The 24850-nt window shown below is 40.5% G+C and overlaps 1 protein-coding gene across 2 annotated transcripts in view; it reads right to left on the bottom strand.

Annotated features, from left to right (window-relative positions):
* Positions 1-3507: 3507 nt before the first annotated feature.
* CREG2 (cellular repressor of E1A stimulated genes 2) overlaps positions 3508-24850 on the bottom strand; it is a 46808-nt gene continuing 25465 nt past the window's right edge. Inside the window, exons 3-5 of one of the 2 annotated variants that reach the window (XM_063078932.1) lie at positions 6219-6332; positions 4313-4464; positions 3508-4228 (exon numbers count right to left, since the gene is read on the bottom strand). In XM_063078932.1, coding sequence (XP_062935002.1) covers positions 4317-4464; positions 6219-6332 — 262 coding nt within the window. In that variant the 3' untranslated portion in view covers positions 3508-4228; positions 4313-4316. Of the gene's footprint in view, positions 4465-6218; positions 6333-24850 lie in introns of both variants that reach the window. The other variant, XM_063078931.1, reaches the window with a different exon arrangement.

The raw sequence follows: 24850 nt of genomic DNA, 5'->3' as shown, positions 1-24850 counted from the left end.
CACTGACTTGGTCAAAATACGAAACATATCCCTCACTGCAGGGACCTCTTGTGTTAACCCACCTATGTCACTCTCCACCCTCCCCCCTTGGAACCCCTAGTCTAGTCTCCGTTTCTATAATTTTGCATTTCAAAATTTTATATAAATGGAATCATACAGTGTGTAAGCTTTTAGGATTGGCTTTTCTCACTCAGCGTAATTCTCTGGAGATTCATCCAAGTTGTTGCCTGTATCACCAATTAGTTCCCTGTTATTGCTGAGTAATATTCCATGGCACGGATATAGCACAGTTTGTTTCACCTGCCACCTATTAAAGGCCATCTGGTTGTTTCCAGTTTTTGAATATTATAAATAAAGCTGATATGAACATCATGCAGAAGTTTTTGTGTAAACATAAGTTTTCTTTCCTCTGGGATAAATACCCAATATTGCTATTGCTGGGTGCTATGACAGTTGTATGTTGAGTTTTGTAAGAAACTGCCAGGGCTGGCTGATTAGCTCAGTTGGTTAGAGCACAGCTTTATAACACCAAGGTTATGGGTTCGATCCCTGAGCCAGCCATCAAAAAAAGAAAGAAAGAAACTACCAAATGGATCTCCAGAGTGGCTGTTCCATCTTATGTTCCCAGCAGCAGCGTACGACTGATCCAGTTTCTCTGCACCCTTGCCAACATTTGATGTTGTTACTATTTATTTTAGCAATTTTGGTAGGTGTGTAGTGGTATCGCATTGTGGTTTTAGTCTGCAGTTCTCTAAAGACTAATGATGTTGAATATCTTCTCATGTGCTTATTTGCCATCTGCATATCCTCTGCAGTGAAGTGTCTGTTCATATTCTTCATTTTCTCACTGGATTTTTTTATATGTTGAATTTTGAGAGTTCTTTATATGTCCTAGATACTAGTCTTTTGCAGGATATGTGGTTTGCAAATATTTTCTTTCAATGTCTAGCCTTTTTATCCTCTTAACATGGCAAGAGCAAAGTTTTAAATTTTGATGAACTCTAATTTATCAAATTTTCCTTTTATGGATTCTGCTTTTGGTGTCAAATCTAAGAATCTTTTCTTAGCCCTGTTTACTATTTTTTCCATAGTATTATAGTTTTACATTTTATATTTATGGACATTATCTCTTTTGAGTTAATCTTTGTGTAAGTTCTGAAGCTTAGTCCGAGGTTCCTTTTATTTGCCTATGGATGTCCACTTGCTCCAGCACGTTTATTGAAAAGACTGTCCTCCCTCTGTTGAATTACTTTGTACCTTTGCAAAAAAATCAGTTGAGCATATTTGCATGGGCTTATTTCTAGATTCTCTATTTTGTCCCATTGATCTTTGTGCCTGTGCCTCCACCAATACCACACTGTCTCGAGCCTTATGATAAATCTTTGTATTGGGTAGAGTGATTTTTTCCTCCTTTCTTCTTCTTTTAAAAGATTGCTTTAACTATTCCAAAGCCTGTGCCTTTCCATGTAACAATTAACATAAGCTTGCATATATCACAAAAATCTTGCTGGGATTTTGATAGGAACTGCATTAAACCTAGATATGAATTTGGGGAGAATTGACATCTTTACTGTTTTGTGTCTTCCAATCCATAAACATGATATATTTCTTCATTTGTTTAGGTCTCTGATTTCTCTCATTAGCATTTTAAAGATTTCAGCATATAGATCTTGTACATGTTTTGCTAAGTTTATACCTACATATTTCATTTTCTTTGGAGTATTGTAAATGGTATTGTGTTTTTAGTTTTGGTTTTCACATGTTCATTGTTAACAGATAGAAATATGATTGAATTTTGTGCACTGATCTTGTATCCTGAGACCTTGATGCACTCACTTATTAGTTCTAGGAGTTTTTTTAAAAAATAGATTATTTGAAATTTTCTAGGTAATCATGTCATCTGTAAATAGGAGTACTTTTATTTTTTTTCTTTTCAATCTGTATGCATTTCATTTTCTTTTCTTGCCTTACTGCCATGTCTAGATCTTCCAGTACAGTCTTTATAATTTTAATCAATGTAAATTTCTAGATATTTGCAGAAACATACTTGTCTGAATAAGGCCCATCAGACTCAAACCTATGAATTTTCATCACTATTCTTAATATCTAACCTGTTCAGATTTCATTTCCTGTAATTTGGATAAATATCCGGTTACATTCAGCAGTGGTTATAAATGGCACCCATGGTGCAAAGCCCTTTGAAGTAGCAGTGACCTTTAGCAAGCTAAATGGAACCTGACTATAAAAGCAAACCTAACATAGGATCATTATCTCTAGGACAGGACCAGGAGGCAGTGTTGTGCCAAGAATTCAGGTTTGTGGTTGACTTATGGAGCATTTTTTGAGCATGTGGTTTGTTCTTTCAGCTTTCTCCCCTTCCCTCTAAGTGGGCGGTAGCAATAATTTTAAACTCTGAAAATATGAAATACCTTCATAGGTACCTTATTCTTACGTATTAGAAATCGCCATTGTTAGGAACTGTTTTGAGAATTAGCTTGTGACAAAGAATTCTGTGCATCTTACTATGTTTTTAGTAATAGGTAGTTAAAAATAATATTTTGACAATTCAAACTCTCTTCATGTGTTATTTTGTTAAACAAAAATATAAGCATTAATAACTCTTTTAGTTATTTTTAAAATGCATATTTCCTATATATAATGAAGTGGTTTTATGGTATACAACATACCTAACCTACTAAAGAGAGTTTATAGCCATTACAGAAAGACAGAAAACTTGGGTACTGCTAGATCCTTTACAGGTTTTAATTATAAGAGATCTTGGATATGTAAACATATGTCCATGTAGGCCTTGCAAATATACACATGTAGTCTAGTTTATTGCAAACCCCAGGAGCTCCTGCATGTAATTTGCAGAAAAATTTTAAATCTGTAGTAAGAATCAAATTTCAGAGACATTTTTGGGGGGGAGGAGAGCAGTGAGCAATCTTCAGGCAAATCAGTCATTCTCTTTTACAATCATTTTACTAATTTTTCCTGGTTTGAGACTGGCAAGGGGATTGCAACCCTTGGCTTGGTGTCGCCCTCACCGCACTCAGCCAGTGAGCGCACCAGCTATTCTTATACAAGATCTGAACCCCCGGCAGGAGTGTCGCTGCGCTCCCAGCGCTGTACTCTCCCAAGTGCGCCACGGGATCGGCCCAATTCTTGTTCTTAAAACTGGAAGTTTACTTTACTGATTTTTCCCGGTTCAATGACTACTTGTGCATTTCAGTAACTCTTTTGTTCTGAAAACTGGAAGTTTTCTAGGTACCACTCCATCCATTGTGTGCAGTGAATTCTGGAGTCAATCCCTTGGGATGTTGACTTAGTCTCTCTGAGCCTCAGGTTTCTTGTCTGTAAGTGGGAATGATGACATGCATTTCGCTGGTTGTAGGGCTTAAATGAAATGATTTCTGCCAAGGGCCCGGCCCAGGGCTGGGCAGAGAGCAGGCCGGCAGTTGCTGACTTCCTCCCTCCCTCCCTTCCTTCTCTTGTCTGGTGCCTTTGCTTTCCCGGTATCATCCTCCCCTCTCCTCTCCACACACCACAGAATGAGGTTTTCTCATTTTGGATGCCACTCCTCATGCATGTGGAAGGGGAACCCTCATCAGAAGTGTGAGCAGCAGGGACCTGGGAGCTTCATGCTGAAGCTACCCTTCCTCTGTAATGTACTACCGAGGCCCGCTTACATAGAGTAGGCGCTCTGTATGTTTTTACACTGGTTTGCATGTTACAGTGGGGGGAAAAGCTCCACACATGACCAATATATTCTAGCAAATGTGACCAAATAATGCATTTGCAATCCAGTAGCAGGATGAATAATCCACGGACAAATAGTTCTCCACCCTCACCCTAAATACGATGTAGTGGCCACATGATGTCGGCTCGCCTTCTTTGTGGTTGCAATGAGCTTAGATCCAAGACTCTGCCTTTGGTGCAGCAAGCAACGACAGCACTCTCCCGACACAAAGCAATCACATTGTACGTACAGGCATCATGTTTCCTTAAACAATGGAACAGCAACGGTCTCAACATGTCATCTTGACAACCAACGATGACTTCCAAATAGGTGAGTCTGGATCGAATACAACGTAAACAAAGACTATCTACGTGAAGTACCTGTGTGAGTCGGAGATCTGCAAGTGGCCACTTTCATCTCAAATCCAGCACAGGCTTCCCTGTTCTCCCTCTCTCATTCTGCTGTAGGGATGACACGGCTCTCTGAACGCTGCAGCAAAGAGACAGCGGTCAACAACTGTCTGGCAGCATCACTAAAAAGGTTTTTATTTGAACACAATGAGGGTCTTCTTACTCCATCAGGCTTTTCTGGGAGCTGCTTTGAAATATTCTTCCCTTGAAATGTCGGAGACTCCTCCATACCATTTCTGAAGCCAGATATGTTCTATCCTCATCTTCATAAAGAACCATTCATACTGACGAGGCCACTTCCTCATCCCTGGGTGTCTGCAGGATAAAGGGAGGTCACAATAAAGCTGTGCACCTGATAAGGCCAGCTGAGAGGAAGAACCCCTGGACTGCAGGCCTCACTGGGGCTGAGCACTGCTCAAAGCAGCCAGAGGCAGAAGCTGGGGAGCCAGGCAGTGGAGCCTGCACAGCCTGAGGTCCCTATACCAGGTGGCTAAAAGCTCAAGACTGGTGCCAGGCTCCTGGGTTTGAATCATAGTTAAACTGCTGATGAGCCATGATGCCTTGTGGGCTGTTGGCTCTCTCAAGCCCTGGTCTCCTCACCTGACCTATGGGTGATGTTGATGGTGCTTGGATCATAGGGCTATGTGGGGAGCAGTGATGTACACATAAAACACTGGCAGAGAGCAGGTGTTCAGTGGGTGCTGGTCATTGTCACTAGGAAACATAAAGAAAGGCTCAATGAATCCCCGTATGAAATGTTATCATAATGGTGAACCCATGAAACATCTCTGCTCATGGGAAGATTTCTATTCCTTCAGCAAGCTTGTCACTGTTCAGCCAAGTTGAGAGCCAGCCAGAGTGGACAGGGAATGTCCCATTCCACCTCTGCTACTAACCAACTTGCCTTCTCCCTGACGCAGACCCTCAGACACTCTGTAATATCCTTGAGGGCAGGGGGATATGGTTCATTTTTTAAATCTTCATTTAAAAACCATCTTTTTAATATCTAAAAATGTTATGAATATAATTTAAAGACCAGGTCCAAACTGGGAAAAACATTTGTAGCAAAGCAAATGCAATAACAGGTTGATCTTTTTAAAAAAAATTATCTTGAAATAATCATAAATGTTGAGAGATATTGAAAGTACTTATAAAGAACTAACTTATTTTCCTAAAACATTTGAAAGTAAGTTGCTGATCTGATGCCCCAACACTACAAGTACTCACGCAGCAGAGATAATAAAATGATTGTTGATATTTTAAACAACCTAGTTCTGTACTGATAACTGGAACAAATTTTATTACCTAGAAGTGGGTGGGGTGCAGGTGTAACAAACCCTAATCCAATGGGCACAGCCATGGGACCAGGCAGTGGGTGGAAGCTGGAAGAATCTTGATGAGACTAACAGCCGGGGCTTAAAAGAAGGTAAGGAAACCAACATCAGGGGAAGCTGGAGGTGAAGAAGCCCACGTTATGCAGTGGCTGCAAATTTGGCAGCACTGTTGTCTGAGGCAATGTGCAAAATAGGAGGTGAGCCTAATGAACCCGATGACCTTTTCTCACTGCTTGTAACAACATGAGAGGGGAGAGAACTAGGGAATGACGCCGAGTTTGGAAACAGCGGCAAGCATGCACACGCACATGCGCATGCACATGCACGAACGCACGCACATCTACTCCTATTGCTCTACCTGCCTGTGAACTGAAAACCGAGTTCATGTCCCGATTGTTCTAGTTCTCCATACTCGGTCGGTTGGTGCGGGTGCTCGGTCTCCGCGGCGTTGTGGAGGGTTCCTCCACTCCGCGCTCTGCCTAGGGTGGGCGTTGGGCAATGTCTGCTAGGAGGGCTCAGTTTTTTTGATTGCAAGGCAGGGCACTGTCACAGGCTGGAAGTACGTAGCAATTGTGCCTGGAACACCTCACGTGGGTTCTCTTGGCCACCGCCTGCCTGGCCTCTGCAGCCGCCAATCACTGTCACTGCGTCACAGGCATCGAGTGGCACAGCCCTGACATCTACTTTTTATTACTGTATATTTATAGGCAAACCAATTTTAAAGCATCTACAAACCTTGAAAACATGGCCTGCTTGGCAAATTCTACTTCTTCTGGAGACACCGCCATCATCCGGCCAGTGAGCGTCAACCGGGCACACCTGGGGTCTTCCGGGTCGACGATGTTTTTTCTGCATGTGAAGAAGATATTAAAACAACGATGGGACATCAGCCTGAGATACTAAGGATTGTATTAAAAATTGAAAATAGTAGTCATATTACTAGTTATATCATTCAGGTTTTTATGTTCTCTATAATGACTTTAAAATACTCCAGCATTAGCATTGTGATAGGTGTGTTTGCCTAAGTTAGATGTCAGTCTGCATCCTGGGGCAGTTAGATAACACCTGAGACCCCCCCTAGTCAAGAGGGCAATGCCTGAGTGGGGGAAATGGGAAGTTGTTATGCAAAGGAGATAACGTTTCAGTTACGCTAGATGAGTAAGTTCTAGAGATCTACTGTATAACAGTATCAGAGTTAAAAAACGAGTTGTGCACTTACAATTTATTAAGAGGGTAGATTTTGTGTTAAGGGTTGTTACACAAAAAGCAAAAAAAACAAAAACAAAAACAAAAAACAAAGGAACACAAGGAAACTTTGGGAGGTGTTGGATGTGTCTGTTATATTGATTGTTTGCATATGTCCAAACTCATCAAATTGTACATATGAAATATGTGCAGCTTTTGTATACTAATTATATCCCAATAAAACTGTTTTAAAAATGCACATACAAGGGCTAGCATCTGCAACACCCTAATCAGAAGTCACTGTCCAGAGTAGTGTTGCTGCCCTGCACGACTCGGGGGGCACCACTCACCTAGAAGATAATATTAATGGCACCTCTGGAGCAGTGTAATGCACCTGCCTGGAGCTAGCATGGCTGGAGCAAGGGCTTTCAAATATTGCCATCAGCTTCTGTACTGGAGGTTCCTTAATCATAAGGTATATTAGAAATAATAAGAACAGTAATGTGATCATATTTGTGACTGCTTGCTAAGAAATATTTCCATGGTGGCAGAATTCTTCTGAGACTTGCTGTCACTGTGAAGGTCACCTGGCAGTGAGAGTGTAGGGAAAGGAAACTGAAAGCCTGTGATCATGTGCGGCTACCTATTTTTGGAAGGAATGTAAACAAGGGAATCTGATACTCCAAATGATGTCCAGATAGTGGCTTCACATAAATCTCCAAGAGAAAACTTCACAGCCATGGCTTGTGCCTTATGCATTTTGCACGTTCTCTCCATAAGTATTTGGGAAGACAGCTCAAAGAGGAGGCAACACAATGATAGTGCTTGTCACTTACATTTAGGTAGCGTTTTTGGTATTTCTGAGATGCTTCTGTGGACCTCAACCCCTTCCCCCACCCTTAAATATTAACTGACTAGCTTTTCTGCTTCTGTAATTAGCTTGTGCAAGGTTTTACAAGCCCCTGCAGGTGGGAATTTCTGGTAAGGGCAGATAAAGGACTTCCCAAACCGCCCAAAGTTCACCCAGTTCCGGGAAGGGCCTAACCACACAAGGAGTGGGCTGTTGGGCAATTCCCCAGTTCCTCGTCTGTATACCACCCCACTGAAAGCCACCAATGTATTTAAAAGTCACCTCAGGTGACCAATATGCTGTATACAACTCATCCTGTTGCCAAAGTCTACCTACCAAACTGTATAAAAAGTGCTTATGTTAAGAGTTTGGGGCTGCTTCTGTCCTGAAGACGGAGCGACCCCAGCATGCTGGAATAAAAAAACCTCTTGCTTGATTGCAGCGATCTCTGTCTCCTGGTCTTTGCGAGATGAGCCTTCCCAACAAGTAAGATTCATGCTTTCAGGCCAGTCTTACACTTCTGTGTATATTCTGTCATTCCCTGCTGTAATAAGATTTGTTAACTTTTACACCAAAGACATTTGTATGTCACCTTGTTTTGTTTGATCTTGACAACAACCCTAGTAGATAGGTTTGTAATTAACTCCATTTTAGAAATAAGGAAAATGAGATTCAGAAGGGTCAAGTAATTTGCACAGGGCCATAGAGCTGGCAGGGGTGCAGCCAGGCCTGCAGGACCCAGGGCCTGTCGTCTCAAGCAGGTAGCTAAGACACCTCCTACTGGTCCCTTGTGTCTGGGCACATCCCAGACTCAACCTCTCCTCTAGCTCCCAGATCCAGTTAGTCCCCAGGTTTATGGATTCTCTCTCCTATTACCTGATTGTGGACTTTTAAATATTATGCTAGAACCCTTCTCAAAAGCTTGGCTTGGGGATCAAAAAAATACTAGCACATGGTGTAAAAAAAGCATATGCAAGGATGTTTGTTATAGCATTGCTTATGATGCCAAAATTGGAAGCAGCCAAAATGCTTAGCAGTGAGGGAACACAAATAAAGTTTTGTCAGTACTATGGAATGCAGCCTTCAAAAAGAATGAGATAGAGCTATAGGTGTCTATGGTAAAGATATAAGTAAAAACAGTTAGCCGAAGCACAATATATGCAGTATGGCTCCATTAAAATAGAAAGAAAGAAATCCAGAAATGACATATAAGTTCATATGCGCTTAGAAAAATTTCTGGAAGGAAGTAGCCCAAGAATTTAACTTCAGTTAATTCAGAAAGAAGGGATTTGAGGGGCTTTAGGTGTGGGGTGTGGAGTCCCTTTTTATTTTTTATATTTCTATATCCTTTGAATATTACTATGATGATGTACTACTTCTGTTACACAAAGGAAAAGAAGCACTAACCAGCCCCTGGTGCCCGGGCTGGCTTCTGTCCCAGGTCTGTGCATTGCCCATGCATCCTCCTCAGCCCCTCTGGGATTCCCTTGCCTCATCTGTAAAAATTCAGCCTTCAGGGCTTTCCAGCTCTGTGATCTCTAAAACTGGGGTGGGCACCCCCTGGTTTCAGCACCCCACACACTGCTGAGGCCTCTACCCTCACAGTTACAGAATGAACGCAGCACCATTTTCATAAACTTGTGTTAATTTTTCTCAATGGTAAAGTTTTAAAATCATTTTTCAATAAAAGGAACCGGAATACATTATAGAGTAGAACGGAAAGTGCGTATTCTTTTTAAGCAACATACTAGACTTTAAAATAATGTCATACTTCATCCCTTCCTCCTTCCAGAGTCCACTTGTCTTCTGCTGGAGGGGTACTTTGATGGAATCATTGCAAAGCACTATTCTATGGGCATTTCCTAATTGTCTGGAAATGAAATCTGAAATTTTAAAAGCATTTATTAAATTGCTTTGAAAATTCAAATTAATACAAAACAGGACAGACAAAATTTCCTAAACGTTAAGGCAAATTTTTATCTTTCTTTATAGGGGCTCTGCAGCCACCCTTCAGATATGCTTTCCTGAGAACTGAGAATTACCTTGAATTTCCATAAAGGCTACATATCCGTGTCCTTACTTTGGCTCTCAAGTGCTTTGATACTGTTGCTCTAACCAGCCACCGTAGAGAGTGAGCTCCATTTGCCCCCTGTTTCCCTCCTGGTGCTGTGGCTGCAGCAGGTGATCAGTATATTTCTTTGCAGTGAATAAATACCAATTAGTTTCGTTATCAAAAAAATCCCAGTAAGTCAACCTGCATTTAAAAACACGATTCCAAAAGCCTTAGAGGTTTATGGACTGGAGAGAAGTTTATTAAAAATGCCAAACATTTCTTTAATGAAATCAAAATGTCTTTTGATAATTAAGGAATATAATTTTATGGATAGGATTATTCCATTTTTGTAAAATTGCGTGTGTGTGTATTAAAGAGAAGAAATGTCAGGAAGAGTATTTATGAAAATATTAGTGATACTGTCAGGGTGTTGGAATAATAGGTGATTTTTTTCCTTTTTCTTTACATTTTTGTGTATTGTTTGATTTTTAAATGTTTGTGTTTATTTGTATAATCAGGCAGAGCAATTGTGGGAAAGCAAAATATTTTAGCCCCCAAATATATTTCTTTGACCTGCTTCAAGATGGCTAATTCAGAGAGACTGGAAAAACAAGATTAGCTAGAAGACTTTCTTTGTAAAAGGAAATTTACATCTGTAAATGCAAATAGCCCGGTTCCCCCTGAGGCCCCTCCTTTGGTTACTGTCTATCCTTTGATGGCAGCTGCGAGACTAGAGACTACCTGAAGTGTCTGCATCTGCATACGAGATGTCTCTTCTTATCTTTTACTTCTGACTTCCTTCCTTCACCTGTAACGAAACTGCCCCCAAGAGCTTCAGAGAAATCTGGTCTCAAGCCCTTGTTCTGGGGCTCCTGCCTCCCCCACCTTCTCTCTCTCATGAACACTGGGATATAGCTGTGTTACTCCCATTGGAACATGGTACATTGCTCTCTTGTGACTCTCCTGTGCTTGCCTTCTCCCAGCACGCTAAATAAGAAAATTTGTCATGCCTTTTCTTCCTACTGATCTAAATTTGTCAGTAATTTTTATTAATGAACCTTTGGGGATAAAATTTTTCTTTGATCCCTACACAATTAGTTTGTTAGGGCTGCCAACAAAATACCACAAACTGGGTGGCTTAAACATCAGAAATTTACTTCCTCACAGTTCTAGGCATTAGAAGTCTGAGATCAAGGTGTTGGCAAGGGCTGGTTTCTTCTGAGGCCTCTCTCCTTGGCTTATAGACAGCCGCTTCTTCCTGTGTCCTCAAATTTTCCTGATGGATTTTGGACGTGACCGGTGCCATTGTGCACACAATAAGCACAAAATAGCTGCCGGCCTTGTTTTCCACTCTAGCACCAAACCCCTTCCCTCTTCCCTTTATGAGAAGCCTCCTGACTTAAACAGAAACCTTTTTGCTTCACATCAGCACAGTTCTCCACCCTGGTTGCATAGTTTCCATATTAGCATAATGCCCCTCCTTGATGGTATCAGCCAACCCTTGGCCCCCTATATAAGCTCTACCACCCCACACCTGGTGCTGTCCCCCCATTTTGAGGGCAGCCCTGTGTTGCCACCCACTTTGGGCGCAGCCGGGCAGATTCTTTTCCTTTAATAAAGCTTGAACAGTACCTGGCATCTCAGCTCACTTTCTTTCATTATGGTGCTGAAACCCGGGAAGGTTTTGGCCAACGTTACTGGACGATCCCCACCTTGGTTGATTGGCCCTTGGCCACCCTTCCCGAACCTGCCGAAACTGGGTACACTTGGGACTCTCTCTCCTTTTGCCGTTTCAGACCAACGCATCCAACATCGGCCTCAATTCAGGGTGAGTCAGTGGGTCTGTCCTGCCTACTTCTACGAGTTCCCCTGACTAATCTCTACAACACTGGTCTCTAATGAACTCACATGTACCCATCACACAATTTTTCCAAGTCTTAACATTAAAACTTTGCCCACAATCCTTTCTTTAAAAAATAAAGCAAGACATATACAATTAAAGTTCCCCATGCCATACTTTTTCTCCCTTCATTATACCCTAAATTTAGTGTTCTTATGCCCATTTATGTTTTTATCTTTTTATTATATATATATGTTTTCACAGCAACGTCTTGTCATTGTGCATATTTAACACTTCACATACACATGTCATACATATCCTCTGCAACTTAAGTTTTTCCACTCAGTCTATTTTTGAGATTTATTCGTGCTGACAACATATAGTTAAACATTTATTTTTTACTGCAGTGTAGTGTTCGACAGTAAAAATATTTACCAAATTTATTTATTCATTCTACTTAAATCTATTTTCAATGGGTTTGGTTGCAAATAACGCTGCAGTGATCATTCTTGTACACGTCCCCTCGCACATGTTTGAGAGCTGCAGTCGGCTCATACATGTGTGGCATTCCTAGTGGTTTTTGCAATTTACACTCTCAGCAGTGTGTTCCTGTGGCTCCGCATTCTCTCCAACACTTGGTATTAGCAGACTTTAAAAATTTTCCAGTTCGAGGAGGATGAAAGTGTTTCAGTATTGTTTTAATTTACATTTCTTTGATTGTATATGAAGTTAAGCATGTTTTTATGTTTATTGTTCATTGGGTTTTCTTTTTCTGCTTATATTTCTATTGGGTTGGGATGTTTGCCTTTTTCTTATTGCTCTATAATTTTTTAAGTGTAATTATACTTAAATAATTTTTTTATTGTAACATAGTTGATTGTACATATCTGCGGGGTACAGAGTTGAATATCAACACCTGTGTGCAATATGTGATGCTCAAATCAGGATAATTAGTGTATTCAACAATGTACAATGTAATCTTTTTTCATGGACCTTTACCAATTCCTTCCTTACTCTCTACTCCTTAATTATACTTTTGTATGCTGGATATCACTCTTTTCCCAAATATCTGTACAGTCAGCCTTCATATCAGCAGGTTCCGCATCCTCAGATTCAACTAACTTCAGATGGAAAATATCCCTCCCCCCCAAAAAATAAATAAATAAAATGAAAAAATAAAAAAACCCACAACGATAAAAAATAATACAAGTTAAAAAGCAATACAGTTCAACAACTATTTACATAGCATTTCCATTGTATTAGGTATTATAAGTAATCTAGAGATTAAAGAGTACGTGCATAGGTCATATGCAAATACTATGTATTCCATTTTATATCGGTGACTTGAACACCAGAAGATTCTGGTATCTTCAGGGCTTCTGGAATCAGTCCCCCCACAGATACCGAGGGAAGACTACATTTTTTTTTTTTTTTTTTTTTTCGTGACCCGCACTCAGCCAGTGAGTGCACCGGTCAGTCCTATATAGGATCCGAACCCCCGGCGGGAGCGTCGCCGCGCTGCCAGCGCAGCACTCTACCAAGTGCGCCAGGGGCTCGGCCCCGGAAGACTACATTTTTAATGGTGTAGGTGATTCAGGATTTCTATTCATTGGCAAATTCTTTTTTGTTTTTTAAATTGTTCATTTCATCAAAGTTTGCAAATTTATTTGTATAAAGTTGTTCATAATATTCTTCTAAGTCTATGTTTGTCTTTAATGTTTCTCTTTCATTCCTGATATTCTTTGTCCTTTCTCTCTTTTCTCTTCAATTTACCAGTTTTCAAAGAGCCAGTCGTGGGTTGTGCTGCTTGTCTCCATTTTATCTTTGATTAAAGCCTATTAATTTCTCCATTTAACTTTATTATTTCATTTTGGGGGGGGTTCTTCTCTATTTTTTCTAAATTCTTGTATTGGATACTTGTGTTAATTTTCAACAATTATTCTTTTCGGGTTTAAGCATTTATGGGCTATAGATTTCTGCTTGCCCTCTTCTGCTGTATCCTGCTAGTAATGAGACATTTTGGTTGAGTGTGTTCTGTTTTCTAATTTCTACAGTGGTTTTTTATTCCATCAGTGAGTGAATAGCAGAGTGCTAAGGTGTCCTCTTCCATCTCGGCCTCCTGTACACCTTCTCTTTGAGTGTGGGCAGGAACTGGGACTCACTTCTGGCAGATAGAACATGGCAAAAATGCTGGGAAGCCAATCCCATGCTTATAAGATGTTACCTAAGACTGTCTTAGCCACTGGAGAAAGACTCTCCTGCTGGGCTAGAAGGAAGCTGCTTGATGTGAACTGCCTACCTATATGGCAGAAATGGCTCCTTTAGGTGCTGAGGGCTGCAGTCCCACAACTGCAAGGAGCTGCATTCTGGCAGCTGCCACATGAGCTTGGAAGAAGACCCTGAGTCCAGGAAGGAACATGGCCCCGCAACATCTGGCTTGCAGCCTTGCGATCCCCTGAGTAGAGAACCAGGTGAAGCCATGTCCAGACTCCTGACCAACTGAAACTGAGATAATGCATGTGTGTTGTTTCAAGACTTTCCATTTGTGGTAATTTGCTATGTAGCATAGAAAACTAATATAGCGAGTCTTTTCTAGTTGTAATTTTTAACTGACAAAATTTTTTCTCTTATATTTTTACTGATTTCCAACTTAATTACATTTTGGTCAGGGAGTCAGCCATAGGCTACCAATTGCTTGATATTTATGAAACTTTCCATATAGCCTGGTGGTCAATTGCTGTGTACCTAAATAAAATTGACATTTGCTAATTGTTGGGAGCAGGGTTCTACATATTTCCATTATACCAAACTTCTTAATTGTGTTTTCAAATCTCTTATATTCTTGCTAATTTTTTTTGTTTGCTTGCTCTAATGATTGTTAAAAGGTGTGTTACATATTTTAGGAGCTTCATTTCAGGCTCCCCATCCCTGCACACACCAGACACAGCCACCCACCCACCCACACACACACACACCCACCCACACACACACACACACACACACACACACACACACACACACACACACCAGACACACACACACACACACACACCAGACACAGCCACCCACCCACCCACCCACCCACCCACACACACACACACACACACACACACCAGACACAGCCACCCCCCCACACACACCAGACACACACACACACACACCAGACACACACACACACACACACACACACACACACACACACCTCTTCAGTTAGGTCCTAATTTTTATTCACTCAAATATTTAGTGTTTACATTATCATGCCATGTTATTTTTAGCTAAGCCATGTAGTACACTGAGAGCAAATTTCCTTTTAAACAGCTTTTTATTTTCATTTGGAATTAATAATAGCGTCCCTATTTTTTTCTTTCTTTTTTTTTTTTTTGCTTAGTTTTCTATGTATTTACCATTTATTTATTGCCAAACTTTTCCATTTAGTACATTTAAACACAAGATACACTCTATCATATCTAAAATAACCTAAAACATAAGTTCCCACAAAAACTTGAACATACATGTTCACAGCAGCATTATTTACAATAGCTAAAAAAAGTAGAAATAATCAAATATCCATAAAAATGGACAAAAGGTGGTATATCCGTTCAATGTAACATCATTCAGCAACTAAAAAGGAGTGAAGTACTGATACCTACTGCACTGTGGATGAACCTTGAAAACACATGAATATAAATTATATGTACATCTCTTTCTCACCATAGGCAAATCCATAGAGAAGGAAAATAGATTAGCAGTTAGTGGTTGTCAGGGGCTGAGGAAAGAAGGAAATGGGAAGAGACTGCTAATGTGTGTGGGGTTTCCTTTGGGGAAAATGTTCTGGAATTAGGTAGTGGTGATAGTTGTACAAACTTGTGAATATACTAAAACCAAGTGAACTTTAACACTTTAAAAGGATGCTTTTTATGGTATATGAATTATATCTCAATTAAGCAGTATCCCATTAAATTTACTTTCTTCCTTCAGGGGACCATTTTCCTCTGGTTCTCATCTGTACTATTTAATTTTGGTGTTCACTACATAACTGTAATCTGAAGAACTCCCTTTATCACCATCTGAGAATTTCCTTATTTCTGCGTCAGATCACTTTTTCCCTGAGTCTGCATCTTTCTTTTTTTGCTCACTTTGATATATTCATTCTGCCAGAAATATGTAAGCTTCCTGAGCAGAAGTATACAGGAAAAAAAGTTATTTGAAGATATGTATGTCTGAGGATGTGATTAATTTACCTTCATTCTTGATTGATAGTTTGGCTGGGGATTAAATGTTATGCTTGAAAGAACTTCTCTGAATAGCATTGAAGACATTGCTCCATTCCAGAGTTGCTATTGAACAGCCAAATGTGATTCTCTTCCTTGCTCTTTTGTATGTCAACTTCCCTTTGTCCGTCTGGAAGGTTTTATAAACTAATCTTTACCTATGATTTCCTGAAATTTCATCATAATGTACCTTGATATAAGCTTTAAAAGAAATTCCATTGTTTTCGCTACTTGGTGGGTTGTTTTAAACCTGGAGACTCGTGTCTTTTGGGTCTGGAAATTTTAGAAAAATTATATCTTTGATAATTTTTTCAGTCTACTTTTTCTGGAATTCTTTTACTTTGACTGTTGGACTTTTGGGATTATTCCCTTAATATTCTTATTCTTTCTGTTTCATCATTTGTGTTTTGATTCTACTTTTTGGGAGATCAGCACCGCACTCTCCAGAGTGAGCCACGGGCTGGCCCTACTTTTTGGGAGATTATCTCAAATCTACTAACTCTTTATGTGAGTTTTAAAATTTTTTTCTGCCATATTTAAAATTTTTAAGAGCTCTTTTTTTGTTCTCATTGAGTATTTTTATTTTAAAGTCTGTTCTTTTCTGAAAAATCACTTCCTTCTCTGAATTGTTTTAGATCTTCTTGTGTTCTTTTTATCTGTTTGTTTTGAATGGGAGAGACTTTCCTTGGCTATTCATTCATGTTTAAAATGTGGTTCCCAAAAGCTGATTGGAAATTCCAACTGCATAGGTATGGTTTTTTGACTAATGGACTTCACTGTGGGGTGAGCAGGTTTGGTGGTTTTGTTTAGGGACCTCTAACTATCAATATTTGAGTGATTTGTTCTCTTGTGCTGTTCATTTTCCCTGGGAGAATCCTCAAAGGGTTCTTAACAGATAAAGACTTGTTAAAAATGAGCTCACAGTCCAAAATTCACAGGAAAAATAAATAAGAGCAAGTAGAAACAACAAATATCAGATATAGGCACCAAAGCCTATACTTAACAGAGTATAGGATAAGAATACCTAAGATGAATAAAGTCTCTCAATCTTTAATTAAAAGTGTGATTTTCTGGGGGTCCTGATTTTATATGAGAATATTCTAACTCTTCACCTATTTCAACCCAAGATATTGTTTCCTTTTTCATATTCTATTAAAACCTAAGCTTCTAATTTTCCCAGACTGGTAAGCCTCTCTAGAGAAGTTCTGGTTCTGGTTTTTTGTTCTATCTTCATTTTCAACCCCAGGGGACTTCCGTTTGTTACTATGAGCATGCATCTGAAAGAATGTTTATCTTCGTATTGTTTTTTAGATTGATGAAATCTGTGGTCATATCTCAAAACTTTAAATAATGAGATTTTTTCTTTTTAAAATTATAAACACAATAACTTAACACAGAGAAGATTTGGAAACCATATATATATCCATAAATTTTTTTGAAGTACCCTCATACATATATGAAAATAATAAACTTGGAATTACAGCTTATATAAAAATTTTTATTTTACTTTTTTCCACTTAGAAATTAAACTTTGAACATTTTACTTTGGGAAGTATGTTTTGAAATCTGTTTATTCACAGAATTCTCAGTTGCTGCTTAACTCAAATATTTTTCTACCATTCCTGTCTATTGAGTATCTAGAAGGGACTAGAAAGTTGGAGCTCCAATGTTGAGTAATTCCACTTTGAATTTGCTACAGCTGTGCAGGGTTTCTGAGTAATAAGAAGAGCACAGTGTCTAGTCTCAGTGCTACTGTTTACCATGTGACCTGCAGCCACAGGGGCTGAGCCTGTTTCCTCTTCTGTAAAGTGAGGATATTAATTTCTTGCCTGCCTTCTTCACAGGGTCCAAATGTATCAAAAAGAAGTTATAAATGGTGTTCTTTCTTTCCTTTTTTTTTTTGGTGGCTGGCTAGTATGGGGATCCAAACCCTTGACCTTGGTGTTACAACACCCTGCTCTTTAAAGATGGAGAAGCTTCTTTTTAAGATAGGCTGAACACCTCTGTTCTTTTAGTTTCCTGGCACTGCATTTCATTATCTAAGACAAGATGAGAAACCTTTAGTATGAATGTTCCTCCGACATTGAAGGAGAGAAGCAGTAAGCACCTTGCATTTACCTTTTTGCTTGAGGCCAGTTACAGTCCGGAGAAAGGGAATAAAGTGTCCTCTTCTGGTCTGTTTTGTACAGTCTGCAGGCCTGAGCACTCTGCTATATGAATACCAGTGAGCGGGGAAAGACACAAAAGGCTTACAGTGGGATGGCTTAGAGTCTGGGCTGTTTTAGTCTGCTTGTGTTGCTATAACAGAAATACCTGAGACTGGGTAATTTATAAAGAAAAGCAGTTTATTTGGCTTACGATTCTGGGACAGCTGCATCTGGCACGGGCCTCAGGCTGCTTCTGCTCATGGCGGAAAGTGGCAGGCAGCTGGCAGGTACATGCAGATCACATGGCAAGAGGAAGCAAGAGAGAGAAAGCAAGAGGAGGTACCAGGGTCTATTAAACACCAGCTCTTGCGGGAACTAATAAAGTGAGAACTCACTCATTAATCCTTCCTCCCGCAGGGAGAGCATTAATCCATTCATGAGGGATCTGCCCCCATGACTCAATCAGTTTCCAACACTGCCACATTCAGGATCACATTTCCACATGAGTTTTGGAGGGGACAACACATCCAAACTCTATCAGGCTCTGAGTCAGCCTTCCAGGTTTGAATCTGGGTTGTGACTCAATCTCTCTGTGCCTCAGTTTCCTCATCTGTAAAAAATAGATTAAAATAGTTCCTGCTTGCTAGTGTTGTTGTGATGCGTTGGTGGGGGAGTTGGCAGGAGACTTCTTCCCTCTGCTGATAAGAGAGGCTTCAGTAGCATAACACTCTCGACTCTCTGCACTACTCAGACTTAAACTGACTGGTGAGTTTGGAAGAAGACACTGGACATGTGCAGCTTTGTCCCATCTCAATGCAAAAAGTACACATTCTATTCTACTCTTCTATGCCATAAATTACAAAGAGACCTGCCATTATACAGGGAGGCCTGGGGTCAGGGCCTGGACTTGGTGTATAAGTCTGTCTAATTCTGGAGCTCCCTTGCCCACACTCTCCATGCCTGGCTTTACCAATGTTACAGGTGATATCTTCCTATTCTCTCTGCCTTAACCTTTCATTTCTCAATTGGGTTAGATCAGGTGAACAATGGCCCACTGTCCAAACATGGCTCACGACCTGTTTCATTCCGCTCAAGAGGTAAGAATGGATTTTGCATTTTTCAATGGATGAAAGAAGTCAAAAGAAGAATAATATTTTATGACAAACAAAAACTACATGAAACTCAAATTTCAGTGTGCTTAAATAAGGTGTTATTGAAGCCACTTTGGTTTGTTTCCATATTGTCTATGGCTACTTTTGTGCTTCAGTGGCAGGGTGGAGTTGTTGTGACCAGAACTGTATAGTCTACAAGTCTTAAAGAATTTACTATCTGCCTTTCACAGAAAAAAAATATTTCCACCTCTGGTTTACAGCATGGGAATGGAAGCGGGGTGCTGTTCATTGGGCCCTACGTGAGGATTACATGCATGAATTCACATAAAGTAGTTAGAATAGTGGCTGGCATGTCATAAGCTGATATAGAGATGCTGTTGCTGCTGCTGAAATGTTGGGGGAGGGGGTTGCCGAAAAGGTGCAGAGGCTGCAGAGATCTGGGATTTTACAGCCTAAATTGTGGTAGGATTGACCATGAAATATCAAGAAGGTTGTTATGAACTGAACTGTGTCCCCCCAAAATTCATGTTGAAGACTTAACTCCCAATATGACTGTATTTGGAGATGGGGCTTTTAAAGAAGTAATCGAGGTTAAAAATGAGGTCCTAAGGTGGGGCCCTGATCACATAGGACTAATGTCCTTATAAGAAGAGGAAGAGATACCAGGGATGTGTGTACACAGAGGAAATCATGTGAAGGCACGATGATGTGACCATCTGCAAACCTGCCAGCACCTTGATTTTTGACTTCCAGCCTCCAGAAGTGTGAGAAAATAGGTGTCTGCTGTTTAAGCCTCTTAGTCTGTGATATTTTGCTACGGCAGCCTGAGCAGACAGAGGTGGTAAGGACTGAGTGATGCTCCTGAAATGAGGAACATCAAAAGCCGTCCCCTCTGCCTCTCTTGCTAAGAGTGTTGCAGATGGAGATTGCCATGGTAGTGGAAGGGATTAGATTAGGAGAGTGGATAATACATAATGTGGGCAGGCATCTACACAGTTTTGAAATTATTTTTTTTTTAGTTTTAAAATGGAGACTGGTCATGTTCGTGAAAGGTCCTCTTCCAAGGAGTCCAGGGAAATGTGTGAAGATATATTTTAATAGCTCTTAGAAATATTGTATATTTTTACCATCCTAATCATGTGTTGCCCACCAGCATCGTGGTAAAAGCTGGGCCCCACTTTAAGCAGACCTGACAGGTTCTGGGTAGGCTGTGCAGATCAGTTCAAGTCTATTTCTCTGGCTGCCTATTCATTTGTTTAGTTCCATAATTTGATTACTGCTTGAGAGAATGATATAATTTCTAACATTTTCATTTTGAAATCAGATATGATTATTTAGATGTATGTATCTTCTCATGTTTTAAAGCATCTGACTTGTCTAATCCTCACAACATCCTTGTGAAGTAGGTCACATACCAACATCTTCTCCTGTGCAGTCAAGGGTTAGCTCAGCAGGCCTGGGTTGCTCAAACCCTGCATGTTCCAAAGAAAGGCCTGTCTTCAGGAGGACTCCTGGAAGATAACCTCTGATCCCTTAGAATATCCTGCCTGATACGAGTGTTTTTATATGCCTGAGGCCCTGGGCCAGGCTGTATCAGTTTGACCTCTGGGGGTTTGAAAACTGAGTAGCTAAGATGGGTCATGCTGGCACTGTAGTGCACACATGACTGAACTGCAGTAAAATCCCTGGACACCAAGGCTCAGGTGAACTTCCCCAGTCAGCAACACTTTGTACATGTTATTATGCATTGTTGCTGGGAGAATTAAGCACAACCCCATGCAACTGTACTGGGAGGAGACACCTGGAAGCTTGTGCTTGGTTTTTCTTGGACTTTAACTAGTGCACTTTTTGCCTTTTATAATCTTGCTCTGTATCCTCTCACTGTAATAAACCATGAGCTTCTGAATCCTGTGACTTCTTCTAGCAAATCATTGAGCCTGGGGATGGTCTTGGGGACCCCCAACATACCTGGCCAAGCAGATTCTGAAAGCTCCTCCTTTTACAGATGGTATATATCATAAAATAGCTGCCTTGAGGCATGATAAAATAAAACTTATTCTCTTCCATTACATTACATTAAAATCTTGAGAAAGGTACATCTGTCAAGCAAAGCACATGTTTTGCTATACTTAAGGAATCTGTTTTCACCTGCCTAGAAGTTTTTCTTTATTATATACCCTGTTGAGTTGTAAAGAGAGAGTAAGTGGACATGCCCACATATTCATGTAAATTGCTTCATGTGGGAATATTGTGTACCATTTGAAAGTGTTATAATATGTGGGTTTTTGACACTGCAAAAATGTAGTTGCTGAGTTGTGAATTTTCTGGGTGGGTTAAGGTGAAAGAATTATGAGATGTAATCTACATAATAACTATGAAAACCAAATCTACATTGAGCTTTGTAAAAAAAAAAAACTGAGATGCATAAGAAAAAATAAATTTGTGTCTGGATAAGACTGTCATCAGTTGTGCCCAATTTATTTGTTCACTATTAAAGCTAATTTCTTCACAAAATTGCTTTATGATGAAAGTAATAAAATTAGCCCTCGTAAGTCAGTCATTGTACAGCACATTTCAACAGGGAGAATTTTTACTCTACTGTGGGTGATTACATAGAATAGAAAGGAGATTATATATTTAAATAGGTAAATAGAAAACTTTCCATTTACACAGTGGGAAACCCAGCTGAAGTTGGTCTCACTTTTTTCCTACCTGTGGGAGGTATGATAATGGACCTCAAGATGTCCATATCCTAATCTCTGGAGCATGCAAATACGCTACCTTCCATGGCAAAAGGGAGTGAGGCTGTTCACCAGCTGACTTGGGATAGGGAGATTATCCCGGACTATCTGGATGGACCCAGAGCAATCACAGGGATCCTTACACATCGAAGAGGGAGGCAAAAGAGTGTAGAAGTGATGTGAGAAGACCCAACTGGGCATTGCTGTCACTGTATGTGGAAGGGGCGTCAGCCATGGAATGCAGGCACCTCTAGAGACTGGAAAAGACAACAGCCTCTTCCCAAGAGCCTCCAGAAAGGAATACAGTCCTGCCAACACCTGTTTTAGTCCAGTGAGACCTGTTTCAGACTCTGACCTCCAGCACTATAACATGATAAGTTTGTGTTGTTTTAAGCCACTAAGTTGTGGTAATTTGTTAGAGTAGCAACAGAAAACTAACACACCATCTAAAGGAAGTTGAATTGCAACCCCACCCTGAGTCGCATGGGTGCAACACACCTGTGGTTACTGTTCCTGAAACGGTTAACCAGTACAACTCTAGCTAGGAAAGGGGACATTGTGTACCCTGGGGACCCTGATGGGTGGTTGTCAATTCATGACAGCTACTGTGGTAAACAGGGGTTGTAGTAGGCATTGCCCCTCCTCTTGGTAACATATCTCAAATATTGTTTAGACATGCACTTCTCTCTCTCACAGCTTCAGGAACCCTGTTACATCCACAGGTCCTGAGAGGGCCTGGATTGACTGAACCAACCAGTACATCACATCCCTCGGCCATATTGATGGAGTCATGGATTGGAACAAGAGCAAGTTTGGTCATTAAAGTGCAAAGAACTACTTGCTGAGGACTTCTGGGATGAAAACTCCCTTACTCTTCTTTGGAATCTACCTGGAGAGATGCTCACTTTTGCTGGACATGAATGGGAGAGCATGTGTATCTGGGAGGTGCTGGCAGCCATGTTGGATTACAAGTGGAGCCCCCTTGAGGTGAGGCAGACACTGCAGAAGGCAGGGAAGAGAGAGGGGAAGAAGTTCATTTGGCTGACATTGTTGAGGCCCTAAGAAAACTATACTTCTGGATTCTTCAATTATGTAAACTAATAAATTTCTTAATTCTTTAAGCCCATCCGAGCTTATTTTTGTTCCTTTCAACTAAAGCTTCCTCACTAATTGAAGGGTTTCAAGTTTCTGGAACTCTGTCTCTGTTTTTAGAGTGGATCATATGGTCAAGACATGCCAATGTCCTGACATGCCAATACATATCAATCTAATGATGGATGGTATCAATAACGATCCATGAACTATTATTTTTAATAAAGGGAGTAGAGTTACCATGAAACTGTGTGAAGGGGATCCCACACACATGTTCCATTAACATGGTACCATGCAGAGCAAAGATAGCCTGTATTTAAAAATATTCACAAAATTATATGTTTCCCTCTGATGAGACTACATAGACCATGTGTTTGAAGGCAGTTCTCCATGGGTCTCTCATGTTTCTGAGTGTCCTGTGAGCAGAGGCACTAGCTGCCTTTGTTCGGGACTATCTTTTCACAAAGGTGTTTATAAAGCAAACCACCTTGGATGATAGAGATAGTGTGGAGCAGGCTTGTTTGCTGTCCAGTATGACTCCTGGGCAAAGGGCAAGTAGGCTGCTCTCCATCATACAAGACTTTGATTCTTTAGGCTCATGGTTCCTCTCCTGTAACACACCCACTGTGTGTACAGGTGTCGACTGGCCCTCTTCACATCACCCTGCTGGAATTGGGAAATCAGAGAATCAGCACCATAAAACTGGCTACTGTGATTGCTGTCAGTAATAAAATTTTGTCTCTGGCCCAGGAGTTCTGTATCTTCTGCTGGAATCCATACACTGTGGCAAGCTAGTTAGTTCATTTGCATAAAATCTTATACCCTTCATAGTTCTTGACACCATGTAAAAACATTACATTTCTTTGCTTTTGGTTGAAATTAATCAGTTGGGAATCAATGAGGTAAAAATAGTTATACCATGCTGATGAGAAACTCTGATTTACAGATATCTATATATCTATATCTAAGTCTTTGATTAAAAAAAATTGGGCATCAATTACTTTGAAATGTTATCTGTTCTTAGACAAAAATGCTTCAGATTATATGGATTTTGGAGCAAAATAATAAAAGAGGCCTTTCTGCATTAGCCCAGGGCCTTTAAGAGATGTGAGCAGCATCGACACAAAAGGCCTGTATGAATCTCTCCCCAGTCTCTTCATACTCCTCTTGTTCTCTGTTTAGTATTTTGCACAGGCCCCCTGGTCTGATACACCACATGCTAGTCCCTGACCTCTGACTCTGACTCCATTCCTTGGCGCCTTATGGAGCAAGAAAAGAAAATCACTACGGTATTAAAGAAATAATCACCGTCTGCAGCTATTTTTGCATGTGTGAATCTGTGGATGTTTGTGGTAGAGATGGTGGTGGTAGTAGCAGAAGGTAGCAAATTCATCTTGGGAAGAGCTGCTGTTTTGTTTAGGAAGGCTCTTTATGAGTCTGATTATCAAGGCAAACCTCTCCCTCCCCCGTGGACCCTAGGCCAATGTTTGTAAGGTGCTATGGACTGAATGTTTGAGTCCTCTCAAAATTCATACATTGAAATCCTAACCCTTAATGTGATGGTGTTAGGAGGTGGAGCCTCTGGGAGGTGATTAGGTCATGAGGGCAGAACCCTCATGAATGGGATTAGTGTTATTATGAATGGACCCTAGAAAGCTGTCTCATTTTCTTTTCACCATGAGAGACTACAACGAGAAGTCGGCAGTCAGCAACCAGGAAGAGAACCCTTGCCAGAATCCAACCAGGCTGGCACCCTGATCTCAGACTTCCAGCCTCCAGAACTGTGAGAAATATATGTCACTGTTTGTTTTTGGGGGCTGGCCAGTACAGGGTTCAAACCCTGGACCTTGGTATTATCAGCATCATGCTCTAACCAACTAAGCTAACCAGCCAGCCCTAAATATTCATAGTAATGAACAGTCTATGGTAATTACCAGTCTACGGTAATTTTTTATAGCAGCCCGAATGGACAAAAGGAGAGAAAAGGAATTAAGTGTGTGCAATACTATAAATGGTGCCCTCCCTGATGTCACCGAATTTTGAATTCCTTTACAGATAGGAGACTCAGAAGGGTTT

Source organism: Cynocephalus volans, chromosome 14 (genome assembly GCF_027409185.1).
Source record: "Cynocephalus volans isolate mCynVol1 chromosome 14, mCynVol1.pri, whole genome shotgun sequence".
Taxonomy (NCBI): domain Eukaryota; kingdom Metazoa; phylum Chordata; class Mammalia; order Dermoptera; family Cynocephalidae; genus Cynocephalus; species Cynocephalus volans.
Note: the sequence above shows the minus strand (reverse complement) of the source record. Positions and strands in the feature narration are given on the sequence as shown.